The sequence below is a fragment of the Siphateles boraxobius genome, unplaced genomic scaffold (genome assembly GCF_051911475.1).
Source record: "Siphateles boraxobius isolate OS27281-9 unplaced genomic scaffold, OSU_SipBor_1 130, whole genome shotgun sequence".
Taxonomy (NCBI): Eukaryota; Metazoa; Chordata; class Actinopteri; order Cypriniformes; family Leuciscidae; genus Siphateles; species Siphateles boraxobius.
In genome coordinates, this window is record NW_027508734.1 from 28480259 (window position 1) to 28502077 (window position 21819).

The 21819-nt window shown below is 35.9% G+C and overlaps 2 protein-coding genes and 1 long non-coding RNA gene across 4 annotated transcripts; 2 read left to right on the forward strand and 1 right to left on the reverse strand.

Annotated features, from left to right (window-relative positions):
* Positions 1-4364: 4364 nt before the first annotated feature.
* Positions 4365-5066, forward strand: LOC143737484 (uncharacterized). Its single transcript, XR_013203663.1, has 3 exons — positions 4365-4394; positions 4771-4833; positions 4928-5066. It is a non-coding gene; the product is annotated as an uncharacterized LOC143737484 (long non-coding RNA).
* Positions 5067-5500: 434 nt separating this feature from the next.
* On the forward strand, positions 5501-13041 carry LOC143736699 (low choriolytic enzyme-like). The gene is made up of 6 exons (XM_077227340.1): positions 5501-5520; positions 5583-5697; positions 12190-12251; positions 12360-12443; positions 12527-12651; positions 12904-13041. Coding segments are annotated over exons 1-6 (408 nt in total). The 3' UTR covers positions 12906-13041.
* A 5318-nt stretch (positions 13042-18359) lies between these two features.
* On the reverse strand, positions 18360-20749 carry LOC143737478 (hatching enzyme 1.2-like). Of its 2 annotated transcripts, XM_077229001.1 has the most exons (9): positions 20591-20749; positions 20428-20458; positions 20289-20339; positions 20011-20163; positions 19814-19931; positions 19525-19703; positions 19027-19108; positions 18828-18949; positions 18360-18622 (listed from the first exon to the last, which is right to left on the reverse strand). In XM_077229001.1, exons 1-9 carry the CDS (start codon positions 20657-20659, stop codon positions 18618-18620), a joined length of 810 nt encoding a protein of 269 aa, XP_077085116.1. In that variant the 5' UTR covers positions 20660-20749; the 3' UTR covers positions 18360-18617. The 2 variants fall into 2 exon arrangements, with proteins under 2 accessions (XP_077085116.1, XP_077085115.1); XM_077229000.1 differs by lacking the exon at positions 18360-18622 and having other exon boundaries at positions 18787-18949; positions 20591-20710.
* Positions 20750-21819: the final 1070 nt, after the last annotated feature.

Sequence of the window (21819 nt, forward strand, 5' to 3'; positions counted from 1 at the left end):
ATACATTAGGCTACGTCAGTCTTTCAACACATTTCTTACGAGCAGCTCGTTAAAGAGCTCGATCGTTAGCGGTTGACAACCGCAATATCCGCAGCCGCCAGTTGCACTAGGACCATGAAACAGTGACCGAAAATAAAGATAATAATTAAAAAAAACAGCACAAAAAAAAACACAGCAGCTAGCGCTCTTGGGCCGCACCTCGTAGGGGATTTTAAGCTATAGTAACCTTTATGTCCCCTGCCCTCGTCACTTCACGCACACACATTCCAGAGAGTCGACGCAACTAGAAATGGGTAGCCGGTTACTTCACCCCGCACAGAGAAGAATAACCATTAACCAACCTTAGACAGGGTTTTATCACACCACTAGCCATAGACGCGCCCGCCTGATTGCACCGCGCAGGTGTACTCAATATCAACCGTGGCTCAACACCGGTGGGCGTGTCCAGTCATTTGCAATTAGTAGCCCAATTCTCAGGAACAACACTGAACGTTAGATTATCAACCGGTCACACTTACATCCGTAAACACCTTTCCAACCCTTGTTACCGTCTGCGGAATCACCCATTGTCAAAATAAAGAAACTTCAATGCTGTTGCACCGAATAACTTTCTTGTCATATTCATACCAAAAGCATAATTGAGAGTTTGTTTTGTTTTTATACAACAGTATACACTTTTACATCAATAAACAAGAAATGCATATCGAATAAATTATTCCAACCCACTTTTACAACCACTTTAAAAAACATTCAAAGTGGTTGTGGCCTCATAAATATCACCTGGGGTGAAAATTTTGAGAATTTCTTCTTTTATAGTTTTTTCCCCCAAATTAGATTTGAGTTAATAACTACAGATTTGACTAAAAATGTTTGTTGGCTACAGTCACAAATCTATCACAGTCATGGTATTTTATCTTATGATGTTTAAAAGGTATTTGTACAGTACATTATTTATTAATTTATCAGTTTATCATGAGGGATGTACATTTTTTATTTTATTCTGTGAACAGATTTTGACTGTTGTGGTTTAATATAAACATGACATAAAAACATAATCTACATAATTTTATAATTTTTTAATTCAGTTTTAAGATTCATAAACCAGAAAACTAACATGCTAGAGGTTGAATGATGTTGATCACAACTAACTCTGTAATGTCAGACATGACTCAAGTCTTTAAAGGGATAGTTCACCCAAAAATGAAAATTCTGTCAGTATTTACTCACCCTCATGTTGTTCCAAGCCCGTAAAACCTTCGCTCATCTTCGGAACACGAATTAAGATATTTTTGATTAAATCTGAGAGCTGGCTCACTCCTCCATAGGCTTCTAAGGGATTGACACTTGCCAGCCCCGAAAAGTTATTAAAGATATCGTTAAAATAGTCCAAGTGACTACAGTGGCTCAATCTTAAGTTTATCAAGCGACGAGAATACATTTTGTGCGCAAAAACAAACAAAAATAACGACTTTATTTCAACTATTCATTTCCTTCTCTGTTGGCCTCTAGTCAGTTAACTTAGTATGATTGCGTAGAGCTACGTCACACGTAGGCTCACTATTGGCCAACGCTGGTCATGTGTGTGATGCGTGTGACGTACAACTAGTGATGTATGTCTCGAGTTCGGTCACTTTTACGGTCTTGTCACGGCCTTGGTCTTGTCTTGGTCCCGGACCTCTCGGTCTTGTCTAGGTCTCGCTGCCTCAGACCGACATAGTGGTCGGGGGATTTAGCAATACAATACTAAAATGTCCACGACGATATCCGCAACGGATTGAAGCGCGCGTCCGAGAAAACACCATATCCGCGCCACTGATCGCAGCGGCAACGAGCACTTTGATCACTTGATTTAAAAAACACATATCATGTACAGTTTTTGATGTATTAATATTTAGTAAAACACATATCAGTGACATGATGGGTTTTAACTTCATTCAGGAGATTTTGGGTACAATTTGTGTATGTGTGTGTGTGTGTGTGTTTGTGTGTAACCATAGCGACAAAACAACCAACTTTCGGATCCTGCACTTAAGCCTATAATTTCGTTTTTAAAAATATAATTATGCATTTAAAAGTTGCAGAATGGATTCATTTGGAGACTTCGAAATCAGCAGAGATAGGCAGGCAATGCAAAACAAAATCTTTCAAGTTATTGCTTAGCTTCAACACTAGTCTAATTTTTAACGGTCTCGACTTGGTCTGTCTTGGTCTGTCTTGGTCTTGATACCCTCTGTTCTTGGTAGTGTCTTGGTCTCGGTTTAGGCGGTCTTGACTACAAGTCTACGTACGACACAGAAGCACTGCGCTATTACACTAGTGAACTGACTCGAAGCCCACAGAGAAGGAAATGAATAGTTGAAATAAAGTCGTTATTTATTTATTTTTTTGTGCACAAAAAGTATTCTCGTCGCTTGATAAACTTAAGATTGAGCCACTGTAGTCACTTGGACTATTTTAACGATGTCTTTAATAACTTTGAGGCCGGCAAGTTTCAATCCTTTTGAAGCCTATGGAGGAGTGATCCAGCTCTCAGATTTAATCAAAAATATCTTAATTCCTGTTCCGAAGATGAACGAAGGTCTTACGGGGTTGGAACAACATGAGGGTGAGTAAATCCTGACAGAATTTTCATTTTTGGGTGAAATATCCCTTTAACTCATGACTTGAGAACTGAATCTTCTTTAAAGGCTAAAGGTAGAGATCGCTGAGAGTTCAGACACACTAGAGAATGTCACTGATCTATGTTCACATTCAGAGCTCACAACAAAGGGTATAGGCCAAACTCTGCCCTCTAGCTTGAGAGAAAAAAGCCTCTCAGCTTCCATGCTCAACCTTTTCTGAAACGGGGACTCTGGTCCGAGCCACCGCTACAGGACAGCCCAGAGCCCGTAAGAGCAGAGCTACCAGGGGAGACTATAGACATATAGCCTCAGCTAAGTTCATAGCACTACATCTAGCAGCCGAACATGGCAATAGCTTCAAGGCAACTCCAAATATAACCCAACCAGACCTGAACACAAGCTGAAGGGAGCAGCATACCAAAGGGAGGAAGAATTCTTCAGCTTGCAAGAATATCCCGACTACATGAGCTGGAGAGAATGGGTCGCTAAACGTGATACAAACCATTCCGCAATGCCCCACTCTGACCTTCAAGTAGCCTTGCTTCACTAATGGGAGAGTGGAAGTTCTTCATTTTGGATCGAAAAAAATGAATGCATCACAAAGAAAGCATTAAGCTCCCTCCTCAGCCAAACGTGTTCTGTGCAAATGCTTAATTGAGGCTCCGATCAATGGGGCCTACAATCAGTCAGTTTAAAAAATAAACACAAAACCTGTACTAATTCAAAGAAAACAAGTTGTCAAAAAGATTGAATTCAAGATCTTGTGATAATATAGTACAACGAGAGATTTATAAGCCATTTTTTGTAGGCTGGTCAGTTTTGACCAGGAACACAAGTGTAACGGTATTAGTAATTCCCCAAAAGTTCAAAAATAATCAAAAATGAAGTCTGTAAATTTTAGTCCAATGCGATAACATACATTTTTTCGTGAAAAAGAAAATCCTCTCTGGATCAGAATGACCCAAACACAAGATAAGGGTTAAAAAGTATCCATCCATTATTTCTTGATTACTGTAATAAATATAAGATTTGATAAGAAGGGTAAACCATCAGCTCTGATAGATCATCAGTTTTGTGTCTGACGTGTGTTCCTATGAAGCAACAAATGAGGGAATTTCACACCTGTTCTCTTTCAAACAACGTGTCAGCATGTTCACTGTACTATTGGCCATATCTGTAAAGATATAGATACCGTCTAGGTATAAACCCCACTTATGGCCATAGTGTTGCACTGGCTTTGGAAATTTAAGGTAAGAGAACTGGTTGGTTTCCCATATCTATTCAAAGTCATTTATATTTTAGCAAATTAACACATTATTTGAGCATCAGATGAGAAAAGGCACAGGTTTATAATGGTCATACAGTATATAATTAAAATTAAGATGAAAATGTTTGGTGACCCATCTTATCAGATATTCTCGTTGCATCTTCCTTGTGTGTCTAAAGTATTAAAGTACTACACAAGTAATCAGAAGTTATGTTGAATATCAGTGTTATGGTGTTACTTTTTTTTTTTACAAACAGTGTTTGCATGTCCTGTTTAAAAGCCAAAGTAATTCTTTTGCTCTGAGATATTATGATATGAGCCCTGTGTTTATATGCCTTTGCCCAGTGACCATATAGGATAAACGGGTATACAAAATAGATAGAAATGATAATTTGTTGATAAATATTAGTATAAGAACTGAACTGACCTTCATTTGAGGCATTCTGCCTAAACAGCTGTGCCCTGGTTCTTTAATCAGGCCTTTCGACACAATGTTTGTGGCCAAGGTGACTTTTGGCCTGTTGGGCCCTTCTCGTCTTCTGTGTTAGAGCTGAGGAGATGGTAACACACACGCACGCACGCACGCACGCACGCACCCACACACACACACACAGTATTGCATTATGCATTATGCCTCTCTGATACTGATTATTGTAGTAATGAAGAATGTAAAATTATGAGTTTTGTTCTTTTCAATGTGTGTGGTGTTCTGGCATAACTCACATTCAGACTAGTAAGTCAAATACTCCAGAAGCTCTGACTGTAAATATGAGATTGTAAAGAGTTTCGAGATGAAACAATTCTGCAAATATTGAAAGTTTCTACATCAACGGATTTAAGTAATGGTTTGTTTGTGAATGTGTTGATGTGTTTTAATAATAGTCGAGGACAAGTCTGCTGAGCTGTCTGTGTCTGAACTGCTGCACAGAGCCAACATAGGCATTGGTATATACGCACTCATCACTTACTCACCAATAGACATCAATATGTTGCAATTGTTCTTCATTAAAAAGTCCCAAATTAACTGTTTATGTGTTAGTTCCTGAACCGGATGAGCCCAAGCTAATGGATGACATTGCTGTGAATGAGAAAAATGCTGATCCCTGTACCTCCTACGGCTGCCTCTGGTCCAAATACAGCGATGGCAAGATTTATGTACCTTCGTCATCGCCAACCACTACTGTAAGTCACTGATATTATGATAAATGATTTCATTCAGAGACCAAAGAGAATAAAATTGCTATTGCTGTTGCTAAATTTCAGGGAATAACCTAATGCTTGAGTCTTAGAATCAGTGCAAAAGCATGTGAGTGTGAAGTAGGGCACATATTTCCATAGAAACCTTTGACCTTTGCCCTTTCAGCCTCCCGTGAGCTGGAGATTATCCAGTGTGGTCTGGACTCTTTTGCTTCTGTCTCCTGTATCCATTTCTTCCGGCGCAGCAATGAGAGACATTATATCAGTATTGAGTCTTGCAGTAATAGAATTAAAATTAAAATCAGAATTAAAATCTGAATCAGAAAAACATCACAGACTACACAATAGATTATATTTAAGTCAGAATAAACATTTCATGATCACCAACATAAAAAATTACAAGTAGAAGCCTTTAATGAGAATTACATTTGAGATGTGGGATGAGAATGAAAAGGATCCTTATCTGATATCAAGAGATGAATTTTATTGTCTCACAGATGTTACTCGTACGTTGGTCGTCAGGGTTATGCCCAGACTGTGTCTCTGGCCCGTAATGGCTGCCTTTACCACAGCACTGTACAGCATGAGCTGCTCCACGCTCTTGGCTTCAACCACACTGGAAAAAAGGCCACTCCAAAAATAAGCAAAAAAAAATTAATACAAGATATTTTTGCTTGTAATAAGCAAAAAAAAATCTGCCAATGGAACAAGTGAAAATTCTCTTGGTAAGATTTCTTGAAATAAGACATTATATTTAAGCCTTAAAAGATATGAGTGATCTTGAAATTAGCTGGGAAAACTCATTTTTAGCTATATTTTACTAGTATTGTGATGTTTTATGTCTCATAATAAGCTTGTCATGCTCAAAAATAGTATTTTCCCCTCAAAAGTAGCATTTTCTTTTGTCATCCTGTTTGTTTCAAGTGTATTTAACTAATTTTTAGTTCTATAATGGTTATACTGTTCTAGATTTAAGTCACCACCAACTTGAAATAAGATTGGAAATGGGCATTTTGAGACAAAATGCCTTGAAGTTAGCATTCCTGACTCATATTAGGCAGTGCTTTTTTGCCATAAGCCATAATTTACCATCCTGTCATCATCTCAAGTGTATTTACCTTATTTTAAGGTTAACAAAAGTAATACTGTTCTAGATTCAAGACATTTTACCTACTAGATTCAAGACATTAACTACTGTTTACTAGACAGAAAAAGTGAAAAATAGACTTGCATTTAACCATTTTTTTTTGTTTTGTTTTTTAAACAGCAAAAAGTCCCAGAGGACTGCATAAAAGGGAAACAGCTTCATTTTTCTCAACATTTTGGCTCACAGTATTTATGGAACTGCATTATGAAAACATAGTAGAACATTTTACAGATTATAAATGTAAGATCCCTTTACCCTACTCCCACACCTAAACATACCCATTTTATAGACAATATTAAAAGGATAAAACATAATGAACATAATGTGTAGGGAAATGGCAGTTTTATTAACAATAAAGCATTAAAATATAGTTTGAGCCACTAATCCTACCCCTACACCTAACCATTTCTTAAAACTATGTAACTAATGTTACAATTATAAAGAAAAACAACAGACATAACGTTACACGTTTAATCGCAATCATTTATTTAGTGAGAAAATGTCAAAACCAGTACCAAAAGTCGTTCACAGGACGATGTGTAGGCTATATAATATATTTGTATGAGGTAACGTTACAGAGCAGAATTTAATTTATTAATCCATGAAAACGCTAATCCGGTTTCGGTTCGCTCTCTGAAGGCGCGCGGGATTCTCCTTTTCAAATGTAGTACACCAATTAAACACGGCATGTCGCTATCTGTGACGAAACATGCGAGAGCCAATGAGCGTCTGATATCACTGCCGTAAAACATGTCGTAACGCTTTGGGCGCAATTTTTGAATTTGAATTCACCACGAGCGCGGGATGCCGGGATTTGGCGTTTACGGTCTCTGCTGAGAGAAATTATGAAGATCACTGGATGAAGGGCTGAATTTGGATCTGTTTCTTGCAAACAACACATGGATTCTAAAGATTTGGATTACACCAAGCTAATAAAATAAATGTCTTTTGTGAATTTATGTTGTGTTTTAGTGTATTATGGGTCTATAGGAGAAAAACGCCTTTTGTGTTTCACGATATATATGACTTTTACATGACAAAAGTATGCAAATGTGTATGGTATTACTCGAAATATATAAAACTCATATAAAATTCATATATAAATCATTTAAAGTTCTTATATTGAATTATATGCTAGTCAAATTAAAGTCATATAGAATTTATACACATTTTGTGTCATTTGTTTATGTGTTTCATACAGATTTCATGTTTTGATGATCAACATCTGATTCACTTATATGCAGTTGGCAGATTCTTAAAGGGATACTCAACTTTAAAAAGAAAATTCTTTCATCATATACTCACCCTCATGTTGTTTTAACCTCTTAAGTGTCATGGGCCCACCGGTGGGCCCAAATCCATTACATATTTAAAACAGTAATAACCTATACTAAACCTAAACTAATCTTGACAAACTATATATCATTTGAAAGCTTACAATCTCTAGTTTCCATATTTGGTTAGAATCATATTTGATTCTCAAAACAAATTACAGAGGAGCCGTAATTTATTAATTTGCAACAAGAATATTTTCATACTCCTAGGCGTGTTCAGACCTTTATTTTGAAATAGCAATGAACATGAAAAATCATGAAAGAAGGGTAGAAACCAGTTTGTTTTCATGCCAAGAGTTCAAAAGATGGCAAGCATTCAATTATTTTAGAAAAAAAGGTCTGAAAATGTTTTAAATATAAAGAAAAAATAATAGATTCACCATTTGTGATGTGGCCGCGAGCTATAACGCACATATGTGTTCTTTTATGTGTTTATTCAAGGTTTAATTCATATCAAAATCTGCCAAACTTCCAATACTACTTCTGAATAGGATGTCTACTTTATAAATTGTATGAAAATTGTGAAAATGATGGTTCAGATCACTCAAACCACATATGGAAATGGAGGCGCCCTTATATGGGCAGTAATGGAGTCTGGTTGTGACCTAGTGAAAAAGTTTGGTACTGCGCCCAAACAAAATCTTACTGAAAGCTCATTTCTTGAGATATCAACCTAAAATTTGAAACACAACTTGTTCAGATTTTTGGCTTTGATTTTTTTGCAGTTTAAGAGTTGTCCAGGTTTTGAAAAAATATATTTTATATAAAATATGAATAATTAATTTTTTAAATTGTACATTTTCATAAACTCAAACTTCTGTAACTTTTTTTCTGTTTCACTTTCTTTATTTCACTTCTACAAAAATCTGCCAAATGTCTTCTTTAAAACAAGACCAATTTTATGTCTATATTCCAAAGGATTCTTATCCTATACCATTTAAGTTTGGAATGTGCATTTTCATGTCTATTCAAAAAAAGGGGGGTGACACTTAACAGGTTAATCCTTAATGAATTTCTTTCTTCTGCTGAACAGAAAGGAAGATATTTAGAAGAATATCAGTAACCAGACAGTTTATGGTCTCATTGACTTTCATAGAAGGAAAAAAATATACTATGAAAGTCAATGAGACCATAAACTGTCTGGTTACTGATATTCTTCTAAATATCTTCCTTTCTGTTCTGCAGAAGAAAGAAATTCATTAAGGATTAAAACAACATGAGGGTGAGTATATGATGAAAATTTTCATTTTAAAGTGGAGTATCCCTTTAAATTGTACAGTGCAGATGCCGGTTAGAGGATTACTGTCAGAATATCACTGATCTTTATGAAGACTGTTAATTTTTCTACAGGATTTGAAAGAGCAGTTGAAAAGAAATGATATTGTAAGATCGTGTATTAATTGTGAACTGTCTAGGCCTGTTGTTTGTGAACAAAATCATAACATATTATTGCAAATGAACAAAGCTGAGTCAAATATGTTTCTAGAACAGTGATTAAAATTGGCTGGAATATGTTTTTGTATATGTGACATGAACTCTGGTGGTGATGCACTCTAAAAACATTTAATATGATTTACTCAATTTTTTTGGTGAAACATTTTTAAACTTAGAATATTGATTAGATTTTTAAGCAGTGAAAGCAATTACTTACACTGTATTAACTGAGTAAATGTTAGTAAAACAAATTAAATAGATCTGAGTGACTGCATTTGGTACATTAACAAATAAACATGAGTAGAAACAATTACGGGGAAACATATAAAAACAAATGTTTATGAGTAATATAAACTGTGTTTATATGGCAGTAATATTAACTTTTTTATTTCCTCTAAACCTTTGTAAAAATATTCCATACAACCACCGGTATAACTACATGACATTGGCCTTTATTGTCGATTAGTAGCCTAACATTACAGCAAAACAGCATATATTTTATACTATTTTTAACACGTATACAATATTGCCTACATCTAAACTCATGTAAGAAACATTTTCGAAGTAAAAATTAAACATTTAGGCCTAAACATTAAAGTAATTCAAGTGTAATCAACCAGTCTGTTATCCAGTATCCACCGGATCAGCGCTGGTTCGCGTGCCGGAGATGGACTCGCCTCTGCGGGGGAACCTCTAACTTTACACCGCCGTCCAGCGTCACTCACAGCCGAAAGATGCTGCGACGCGACTGACTCCTTAACCTGCCAATAAACAAACAGTGCACAGTTCTGAGGGCATTTTATCATCCAAATTAGTTATATTCATTATCTTTAAGAATATAGTCGTGTGTTTTATATGCAAGGCCTTACAATCACGCGAAAAGGCAGGCGCGAGTCGACACTCGTTTAAGGTGAGTAACATTGCGTCTCTGTATGTTCCTTCGCATTAAATAAAATTATTTAAAGCACATTAATGATTATACAGATAAAATAAAACATACACACCTGAATTTCACAGAGGAAATGCACCAATTATGCGAGGCTGAGGAGAGGAGAACTGTTCTGCACTGGAGAGAGTTCAAACAGCGCGCGCTCACTCGACTCAACCGTCGAGTTGTCGTGACGTCAGAGGGTGGGGGAGGGGTGCGTTGTTGTAATCATATGGCGCTTTTCCATTACCAGTACCAGCTCGACTCGACTCGACTCGCCTTGGCTCGCCTCGACTCGGCTCGCTTTTCGTTCCGTTTTCCATTGCAGAAAGTATCGCCACAAATAGTACCCGGTCGTCATAGCGACGACTTTCGTTCCTCGTTGCCCCATCAAGCTCTCGCTGGATCCTCTCTTCGGCAACCAAACAAAGGAATGTCTGCACCTCCTCGTTTGACCACGGCGTATTCTTCCGAGTTGCCATAATAATAGTAGTAAGTTTAGTAACTGTCTCTGGCTAAACTATTTAAAAAAGGCGGGGTTATTCTGGATACTCCATCTGGCGCGTGCAATGATGACGCAGTGAATAGTGACGATTCTCTCTGACCAATCAGCAGTCGGCATTGTTTTCACGTCACATTTTAGTATCGCCTTAGCTCGCTTAGAAGGCTTGTTCGACTTGAACCGGCGCTGCACAGACCGATCGGTTGATGACATCAAAGTACCGCGAGAGCGATTCAAAAGCATAAGGAGCCGTCTGCTCTCTAATCGCTCTCGCGGTACTTTGATGTCATCAACCGATCGGTCTGTGCAGCGCCGGTTCAAGTCGAACAAGCCTAGAACCTCGCCGGAGGTGGTACGAAAAAAAGTACCCGAAAGCAGGTACAGGTACAACTTTTACACAGTGGAAAACCAAACAAAGGCGAGTCGAGTCGAGCCGAGCCGAGCTGGTACTGTGTAGTGGAAAAGCGCCAATAGACAGTAAAATATGAGTAAACTTAATCAATTTATTATGCTTGTTAAATATTAATAATATTGATTTTATTTAAGTAATATTTGTGGTTCTTGAAACAGATTAGTTTAATTATCCATTCTCAAATATTGTGATGGAAATTTCACAAATATATTAGCTCAGTGTATTTTAAATAAATAATTGGTTAGTCAAATACTAAATTATTTTAGTGAAAAACTTCAAACTTAAATATAACTGTAAATTTCAGACAAAATTTATTGTTGGAGTTTTAGTCAATTATTTCGGTAGGCTATGTTCAACTCAAACTATCAAGTAAATGATATTCAGAGATTTTAGTTAATAAAGTTAATTATTACTGTGATATTTACTAAGCCACTGAATTATTTTTTAGGGTGATACGCATAAGAATCACTTCAACATTTAGGAAAGTTTTATGTTTGTAGGTTAAGAATAGAACTGTTGTATAGCGTAGTAGTACTGTGATAAAGTTTAGAGAAATTGTCACAAATGAAAATTAAATCTGGTGATGCAGGATTTAAAATGAAAACTATTGATATGTGAAATATGCAACTGTATATTGTAGAACACATTCTAATAAAATATTTTTGTAATTAAAATGTGTGCTTGTGTGTGTTTAAATGTTTAAAACATTATGTGGTTTTTGCAGCGTATATGTCCCTTACAATATTCTGTTGGAACATATAAGAATCACAGGAGTTTTTAGCAAATCTTTTCCATATGGGGAGTAACATTAAACCATTAATAAATGCGACTGAAAATTTAATTGATAAGACAATTTAATGCAATAGAGTCAAACCCACGATTTTAATATGCATAAGTTAAATAGGAATACATACAAATTTGTACGTCGGTAAAGTTGTTTATACGTAAATAAATTACGTTTTTTTTTGCTGTCAATATATGTCATTGTGAGTTGTTGTGAGTTGGGCATGTTGACCTGCAGTTTTCAATAAAGCAGATTTGTTGTCTCAATTCAAGTCAAGTCTGTTTCTTGAAACAAGACGATTCATCTTTTACAAATAACACAGCAGCTTAAAAACCTTATGACATGTCAAAAAAGCTTGTTTCATCTGAGATATGACTCAAAACAAGACATTTTTAAGACAGTTTCACTTAACAAGATATTCAAGATGCACTGTCTAAAAACAAGCTCCTTTAACTCACTTAAATCTTGGTCTTTAGGTGATTTTGTCTTATATTAAGTGTGATGGGATATTTTGACTAGAAATTAGAAAAATATACTTGGCAAGATTTTGAGTTTTTGCAGTGCATGAACAGACCCGCAGTGACCGTGACAATCACATCCAAGTCGTCTGGGAGAACATCAGTGATGGTATTGTTTTTGTTGTAAGAAGAATGCATGTATATAGTGTTATTAGGTTAGTTTATTTAATACAATAGATTTCTAGATCCATAGGTAAAAGTTGCGTTTGCTCTTCTGACATGAAGTACAACTTCAACAAAATCAACACCCTGAACCAAGGAACTCCCTACGACTACAGCTCTGTGATGCAGTACCAGAGGTGAGTGAGCTCAAGAGGAGATGAGGTTTCTCTCAGTGTTCCAGATTATAATCTAACGGCATCTATGCCACTTGCTCTATCAGATATGCTTTCTCCAAGAATGGCCTTCCCACCATGATTCCCATTCCCAACAGCAATGCTGCGCTGGGCACATCTACTCAGATGAGCCAGAATGACATCATCAGAATCAATAAGCTCTACCAGTGCTGTGAGTGACACATTACTCTCAAAAGAATAGACCCCTACTATTTAGCGTTGGATGTATAAATAAGTGATGGCCAAAGATTGCATATATTATCATTGCATTGTCTAGCAAATCTGTGATGAAATTCTACACTAAAATATTTTTACTAATGTCCACATTACCTTTGTGAGTATTTATGCAGAATGTTTTATGTTTACCACCAAAATAAGTAAGGGAAACTTTAAAGTGACCTTTTGTGATTTACCCATCTTTTAGGAGCAGTGGAAGTGCATTCAGAACCCAGACATGAAGCATGAAGAGAAAACAATTCACTGAAGATCCAATCACATGGTGTTGACTAATGTGTTGAACTTGCATCATTCTGTCAGATGTATTAAGCAAAGAGATACGCCAAATTAAAAGAATTTGAGTGAGTTTCTGTGAAGAAATACATAATTCACACTGTTTTTTTTTTTTTTTTACAACTACACCGCTTTACAACTATAGGACAGGAAGAGTTAAATAAACTTATCATTGCATCTAAACCAATAACATGTTTATTAGATCCAATACCCACTAGACTACTGAAAGATGTGTTACCTGTAGTGGAAGAGCCTCTTCTCAATATTATTAACTCGTCTTTATCTTTAGGTCATGTTCCGAGAATATTCAAACTGGCAGTAATAAAACCAATTAGATCCAAATAACCTAGCAAATTACAGACCCATTTCAAATCTTCCATTTGTGTCTAAAATACTAGAAAAAGTTGTGTCTGCTCAATTGTGCTCTTTCTTGCAAGAAAATTATATCTGTAAAATTTCAGTCAGGATTCAGACCGCATCATAGCACAGAAACTGCGCTAGTTAAAATTACAAATGATTTACTTTTAGCTTCTGACCAAGGCTGTATCTCAATACTAGTTCTAGTCGATCTTAGCGCTGCGTTCGACACTATAGATCATAAAATACTCTTGGATCGACTACAAAACTACACTGGTGTTCAGGGACAGGCATTAAGCTGGTTTAGATCGTACTTATCAGACCGTTATCATTTTGTCTGTTTAAATGGGGAAAAATCAAAGATAACGTCAGTAGACTATGGAGTTCCGCAATTGATCGGTGTTAGGCCCTCTGCTATTCTCAATATACATGCTGCCACTTGGTAATATTATAAGAAAACATGGAATTAATTTCCACTGTTATGCTGATGACACTCAATTATATATTTCATCACGACCAGATGAAAACACTAACTTATCTAAATTGACAGAGTGTCTAAATGATATAAAATGCTGGATGACGTGTAAGTTCCTGCTATTAAATTCAGATAAAACGGAGGTATTACTTATTGGTCCAAAAAACTACCCACAAAACCTCGTGCAATACAACTTTAATTTAGAAGGATGTCCTGTTACTTTATCCACTACAGTAAAAGACCTGGGTGTTATACTAGACCGCAACTTGACTTTCGAAAATCATATTTCATATGTTACAAGAACAGCCTTTTTCCACCTTAGAAACATTGCTAAGCTCCGTAACATGCTATCTGTTTCTGATGCAGAAAAGTTAGTTCATGCATTCATGACCTCGAGACTAGATTACTGTAATGCTTTAATGATGCGAGTTCTTACTAGGTCAAGAAAATATGATCATACAGTATAACACCAATTTTATCATCTCTACACTGGTTACCTATTAAGTTCCGTATCAATTACAAAGTATTCCTACTGACCTATAAAGCCCTAAATGGTTTAGCTCCTGTGTATTTAACAGACCTTCTATCGCCATACAATCCATCGCGCTCTTTAAGATCACTAAATTCGAGGCTTCTGGTCATTCCTAGGATATCTAAGTCCACTAAAGGAGGGAGGGCGTTCTCGCATTTAGCTCCTAAACTCTGGAATAGCCTTCCTGATATTGTTCGAGGCTCAGACTCGCTGTCCCATTTTAAAACTAGATTAAAGACGCATCTCTTTAGCCAAGCATTCACATAATGCTTACCTTTTATACCACTGCTGAATCAGATCGAATGCATTAATATTATGAACAGCAGCTATGCTAATTATCTCCCATCTGCTCTTCTGCTTTTATCTCGGGACGCTAGGGACGATACAAATAAATTTGAATTGAATTGAATTGAATTGAACTGTTTTTTTAAATAGGCCTAAAGTATATTAACAATTTAATTTAAATGTAATTTAATAATGAAGTATAATAAAGTACATTTTTTATTGTATACATTTGCTCAAATAAACTGAAAGCATAATTAAACAAAACTCAAATATAATTCTTAATTCTTCAACATTGTTCTGAAGAAGCTGACTGATCCTCACTCAAAGTCAGTTAATATGTTCATTAATCATTGATGTGATGCATGGTTTTCGGTAAAGTTTTAAAAACTTACAGGCAGAATTGTCTCACTGTATCATAAATCTATTTTCAAAAAAGTAAAAAAAACTTTCTTCTTCTTCTTCTTCTTCTTCTTCTTCTTATTATTATTATTATTGGTATTCTTAGTCGCTATAATGAAATATTGACATCCTTGGCATGAAATAATATTTTTATGGTCATAAATAAAGACTACAGCGAAACAGAAAACAAATGCTAAATTTCTAAAAATGTATTTGACCTGCAAATAATTTTATAAATAAAATTAAAAAGTTAAGTTAAATATGTTATAAAGTGTCTCCACATATCAAGCATAAAGATTTGTTTGTTATTCTATTATCACCATATGGCATTTGATCTTTTTGTCAACTTGTTAAGGTTTTGTATTTCTTTTTGGAACTGATTGATAGTAGGCCTCATTGATCTGAGTTTATGCACCTCAGTTTTAATGGGAAAATGATATGGGAAAATGTTACACTGTTTATCACACTGTGTGTTCTTTAATGTTTAAACAGGAAGTTTGTTTTCAAATGCTTTTATTTTGTACAAAATGGAAAAAAAATCATACATGTGGTGTTCCCGGTCAAAAATGACCGGTCTACAAAAAATAGTTTATAAATCTCTTGTTATGCTATATTATCACCAAATATTGGATTCCATCTTTTAATCAACTTTTAAATTAGGACAGGATTTATATTTATTTTTAAAACTGATTGATCATAGGTTCTGTAAAATACATTTGGTTTCACCTGATACAAGCACACAATCTCAGAGTTGACTTTGTGATGCATGTAATTGCAAAAGATCAATGTGATTGCAAAAGATCCCAATGTTGATAACATTTAAAATAAAATCCCATATGCTTTTTTCATCAGACCATACACTGGTTTATCATATTGATCTTTTTTGTGCATTTTATTCTGAGATTTCCCCATGATGGTCACTCTTTTCTGTGGTTTTTCCCTTGGCGCTCCTATATAACTCTAGACGTCTCTAGAGAGATAAATTTCACCTAAATGTAAAAAGGTGAGCACTCACAACTTGCTCACAATTTTGAACACCGTGGATTAACTGAACCCACCAGACTAGTAATCTGTACTAATCTGGACTAGTAATATGTACTGTGTTTCTTTGACCTTCATGAGTAAATCCCCCTCAGGTACCTTTTAACAATGCTTGGTCTTATTTAAACTTTATTTAAAGAGGCCGCAAAGCAAACAAGCACGTTGATCGTTATTTGTGCAGACTCAAAGATATATACACTAGAAGTTGCCTTGGGTAAGTAGCCTATGCGTCAAAACCGCCGCCATCTTGGAACAGGGGTCTTGTCACAGGAAGTATGTAACGCTGAATTCATGGATGATGCCAGACTTTTGTGCTGCGTATAGATGGTCACACGAACGAAATCTAAAAACCAGACAGCAAGGGATTACATTTCACAAGAATGTGAAATTTTGTACGTTTTTTTAATTTCTCTGGACTCAATTATGAATACATGTCTGACCGTTGGAATGAGCCATAACAACTAGAAAATCACGTTCATGACAATTTATGGTGATCTTATTTAGACCTTTTTCTACATTGACGCTGATGCTTAAAGAGGAGGGGCTCCCCTGTTCCATGATGGCGGCTCAATTGACGCATTAGTTCCAATGAACTGCCGTAGCTAAGGCGACATCTAGTGTACTGTATTTCTATGGTGCAGACTGACCAATTAGGTTATAAGTTAACCTCATGGAATCTTTTAAATGTGAAAGAAATGTATCGATGGAAGGAACTTAAAAATTATAGTGACATATTTGCTAACGAAATAAACCAATTAAAAGCCATTTGTGTGGTGTGGCTTTTGTGTTCATGGTTAAGTTGTAATCTAATTTGCATTCCCACTGAAAAACAAGCGTTCTAGCGCAAAAATGATTGTTATAAATAGTGTTCTAATCAAATTCACATGATCAACCTCTCCTCTATTTTGCTTGGCAACCAATGTGGTCGGAACCAAAGTTTACTGTTGAGAAGAACTGTTGTTTTTGTGTCCCTAAAGCCTGGTTCACACGGCAGGATAATTAGGCCGATTTTAGCCCCGATTTACCCCTTCCGACAATCTTAAGAATGCTCCGATTATCGTAAAATAATCTGATCAGATATTCCTGCCGTGTGTGCTAGAGTGCTCTCATCTGCTCGGAAGGACGTCGGGTATGGAAGTAAAATAATGGCAAATGTTTTTGAAACAAAAAGCCTGTTGAATTGTACTACTTGAAAAAAAATGCATTGCATTAACCCTGCTTGTATTTTGATGCATTGCATTTTTAGGGATTGCATTTTTATGGGCTGAAATTCAGCATGGTTGAATATTTAAGCTTTGAATATTTAAATTCAAAACATTTCAAACACATTTTCATTAGTAAAATTTCAATAATCCATATTCACCCTTCATATTTCACTTCCAAAATATTCAAACTGATTAAAAATCCAACCTATAATATTCAACATGCGGTTTTCGTCCATTTTATTTCACTTTGCAAATTCACTTCCACAAATTCAGTGGTTCAAATTCGACAGTAAATTCAACGTTGACATCCAGGAACTGCAGGAAAAGTAGATTGCCGAGCATAATCTCCATCTGCTGTTAGTCGATCTCACCAGCAGCGGGTGCAAGCGCGTGTTGTTGACGAAGACCAGAGCAACAGTTAGAGCAAGCTAATTCATTCATAAAAATGTCCAATTTGTGGAAGTGAATTTGCAAAGCGAAATAAACTGGACCTCCGAAAACCGCCTGTTGAATATTATAGGTTGTATTTTTAATCAGTTTGAATACTTTGGAAGTGAAATATGAAAGGTGAATTGAAATTTTACTAATGAAAATGTGTTTGAAATGTTTTGAATTTAAATATTCACAGCTTAAATATTCAACCATGCTAAATTTCAGCCCATAAAAATACAATGCATTAAAATACAAGCAGGGTTAATGCAATGCAGATTTTTTTCAAGTAGTACAATTCAACAGGCTTTTTGTTTCAAAAACATTTGGCATTATTTTACTTCCATAGAAGTCTCTTATGCTCACCAAGGCAGCACATTATTTATTAATGATCAAAAATACAATAAAAACAGTAATATTGTGAAATATTATTACAATTTAAAATAATTATTTTTCTCTTTTAAAGTATTTTAAAATGTAATGTATTCATGTGATGGCAAAGCTGAATTATCAGCAGCCACTCCTCCAGTCTTCTGTGTCACATGATCCTTCAGAAATCATTCTTTTGACATTAATATCAAGACAACACTTGCATTCACCAGCTTTACTACTGAAAAAGGATTGCCAAAATAGAAAAAAAGAAGCCATCATAGGGGTGCTGAATTTTTTATTTATTTACTTGTTTTAAAGAACATTTTGAGTTCACATTATTTGCTCCTTTTCTTGATTTGTCACAAGCATCTAATACTGGAACAATATTATCTTTTATTATCATTAATTATTCTCATTATCTTATCCTATGTACTGAGAGGTATCTGATTTAGGATATTAAAGAAATAAGTAAAAAAGGAAATGGATGAACTTTTCCATCAGACACGTTCTTCATACAGCCCGGTAGCAGTTTATCAACCTGAGAATAAAAATAAATAAATAAAATAAACAATGAATATGAAATGAAAGACACGATTTTGTTGTGATTAAGAGTTAATAATAAATCCCACTATAAAGACCACCAGCCTGCTAGACATGCTTAGCATAGTGGTCTAAGGTGGAGTTTTCAGCACGGAATAACAAATGATGTTTTTTTATTCAAATGACAGGAAAGCTGAACGTACGGCAGTAGAGTCTGTTAATGCGTAGGATGTCATTGGGGCTCATTCGTTTAGCCGTACCAATCTCAACGTTCTCATCCGGAATGGGAATCATGGTTGGCTCATTATTCAAAGAGAAAGCTGTCCTAAAACCACACACATAAAGAAACAACAGTAAAAACTGTTTACTACGTTTTTAGCATAAAAAAAAAAGATTGCTTACTTTCGATAGTGCATCACAGAGTTGTAGTCATAGGGGGTATCCAGATTGTTGGTGTCTGCTTTACGGAAATTGTGCTGCTGTTCTGTTACACAGTGCACAGGAAAGTATTAATGACGGTAAATGTAAACCTGGTAAAAACACAGTGAAGTTTAATCTAGAGTCTAGACTATGCAATCATTGTGACTAAATGTAATATACAATGTTATATGCATTTTGTTTTTTTGTATTTTGTTCTATTTTAACTTTTTTTATCTTTATCTCTAAGTCTTAATCACTTAATATTAATTTACTTACTTTCCATTATATATACAGTACTATTATTTATACAATATATTATTTATATTCATATTAATATATTATATATTTTAAATACATATTTACATGTATGTACAATCTGTGTATGGAATTCTCATTTTTAAAACTCATGCTCTGTAAAGGTTTGCCAGCAGAATGCTGCATAATTTCAAACATTTCTCCAAAGACTTTTAACAAAAATACCAGGATAGATGTTCTGAAAAAGGATTCGGATGTGTCTGTCACGGTCACTGCGGTTCTGTTCATGATGGAACCCGAGAGCATGAAGAAGTTCGTGCTGCACAGTTCTGGGATTGACACACCCAGATTGCTGGAGAGAAACAACCTGCTCTCCATCTTGGCGCCCCAAATATGAATAGCATCTGTAGACCACATAACACATCAGGTTGTATATTTATCCGAAGGGATTTTACTAACATTTACTATAAAAACAGAAAGTGAATAGAAAGGAGCCCTGAATCCAGATATTTACCCAGAATTAGACTTTATGTGAATAAAGTGCCTCTGTCCTTGATGAGGTACGAATCGAATGCAGGACACATCTGCAAAGGACTGCATACCTGTTTCAATCACACTAATATCCTTTGGAGCTGTGGAAGGAATAGACTGTTGAACAGAACATGTGGTACCGATGAGATGATATCTAATTTAAATAACATTGCCACTTACAGTACTGGTTGGAGATGATGTAGGGCACATAGACTAATCCATTTCTGCTTCTCTGCCATTTGCACCCACGAGCGGTACATGCAGCTGCATTCTGGAGCCCGCTTGGTACGGCGATGTCTCCAAACATGATCAAAGGCTCATCCATTTCCAATTCTGTGTGGTATAGAATAATGCACAATAATTCAGAATGTTGATTCTGGTGTCATAATGTTTTAAATGATGAGGAGAGCCAAGGAATCTGCCCAAAAGATGTGCCTATATAGCCTTCAAACTCATACCTGCATGTTTGTTGTTTTCAGTTATAGTTGACAGTGGTATATAATCTTCCTCTGTGATGTTAATTGAGATGTGAATCAGTAAATTATTAATAAAACACTACAAAATTACAAGTTAGTTTTTCCTTTCTGTGCATCTTACCAGTCTTCCCAGGGATCTTTTCAATTAAATCCTGTTTTAGAATTTTAAACAAATATGTATTAGAAACCAGTGGTTAGAAATGAAAAGCCGCTCCCATTGGGACGACGCTGATGTTATCATTTTACATTTCAGATATTGATGACATTTTGTTGTCTGTTCTCACCTGAATAGTACGACTTTGAGCAGGAACAGAGCTCAGGAGTAGAGCGATGACCACCACCAAGAAGTACATGATGAGAGCTTTCTGAGAAAATGTTCTGGGTCAAATAGAGCTGACAGTTATATACTCATCTGAGAGCCTTAACTTCCTTTTCTGTGCAATAACCCAGCCTTCACGAATCCGGCGCTAAAATACCACATGGTTTAAAAGCAGAAATGTGCTTATATTTGTACAAACGCTTAAATGACTCATTCAGTTTAGTATTAATGATTTTTATTTGTGCTGTAATGTTGTAAATACATTTTGTAGGGTTGATGTCTGCCAATCCACAAGAAGAGGTACCCTTTCCTACATGGCTCCTAAAACTTTTAATATTTTCTCTGAAATTTTGTCCACAAGACTCCATTTTGCATTTCATCAAAGAATTTGGTCCATATTGACATGAAAGCATCAGGCAGTTACTGCAGATTTGTCAGCTGCAGATCTATGATGCAAATCTACCATTCCACCACATCCCAAATGTGCTCTATTGGATTGAGATTTGGTGACTTTGGAAGTCATTTGAGTATAGTGAACTCATTATGTTCAAGATATCAGTTTGAGATGATTTGAGCTTTGTGACGTGGCACATTATCCTGCTGGAAGTAATCATCAGAAAATGGGTCACTGTGGTCATAAAGGGATGGACAGTCAGCAACACTACTCTTCATCAATACTCATGCTGTCTTGTTGCTGGCTCTGATGTTAAAAAATGCTCAATTGGTGCTAAGGAGTAAAAAAAATAAAATAATGTAGCAATAAAATATCCCTCGAACCATTTCATCACCACCGTCAGCCTGAACAGTTGATACAAGGCAGGATGGATCCATGCTTTCATGTTGTTTAAGCCAATTCTGAGCAAATCCACAGAAATCAAGACTCATCAGAATATGCACCGTTTTTCCAATCTTCTATTGTCCAATTTTGGTGAGGCCGTGTGTATTGTTGCCTCAGTTTCCTGTTCTTAGCTGACAGAAGCGGCCCACAGTGTGGTCTTCTGCTGCTGTAGTCCATCTGTTTCAAGGTTGAGCGTGTTGTGCATTCAGAGATGTTCTTCTGCAGACATTGGTTGTAACGAGTGGTTATTTAAGTTTTTGTTGCCTTTCTATCAGCTTGAAACAGTCTGACCATTCTCTTCAGGCATCAACAAGGCATTTTCGCCCAGAGAACTGCCGCTCACTGTATATTTTCTC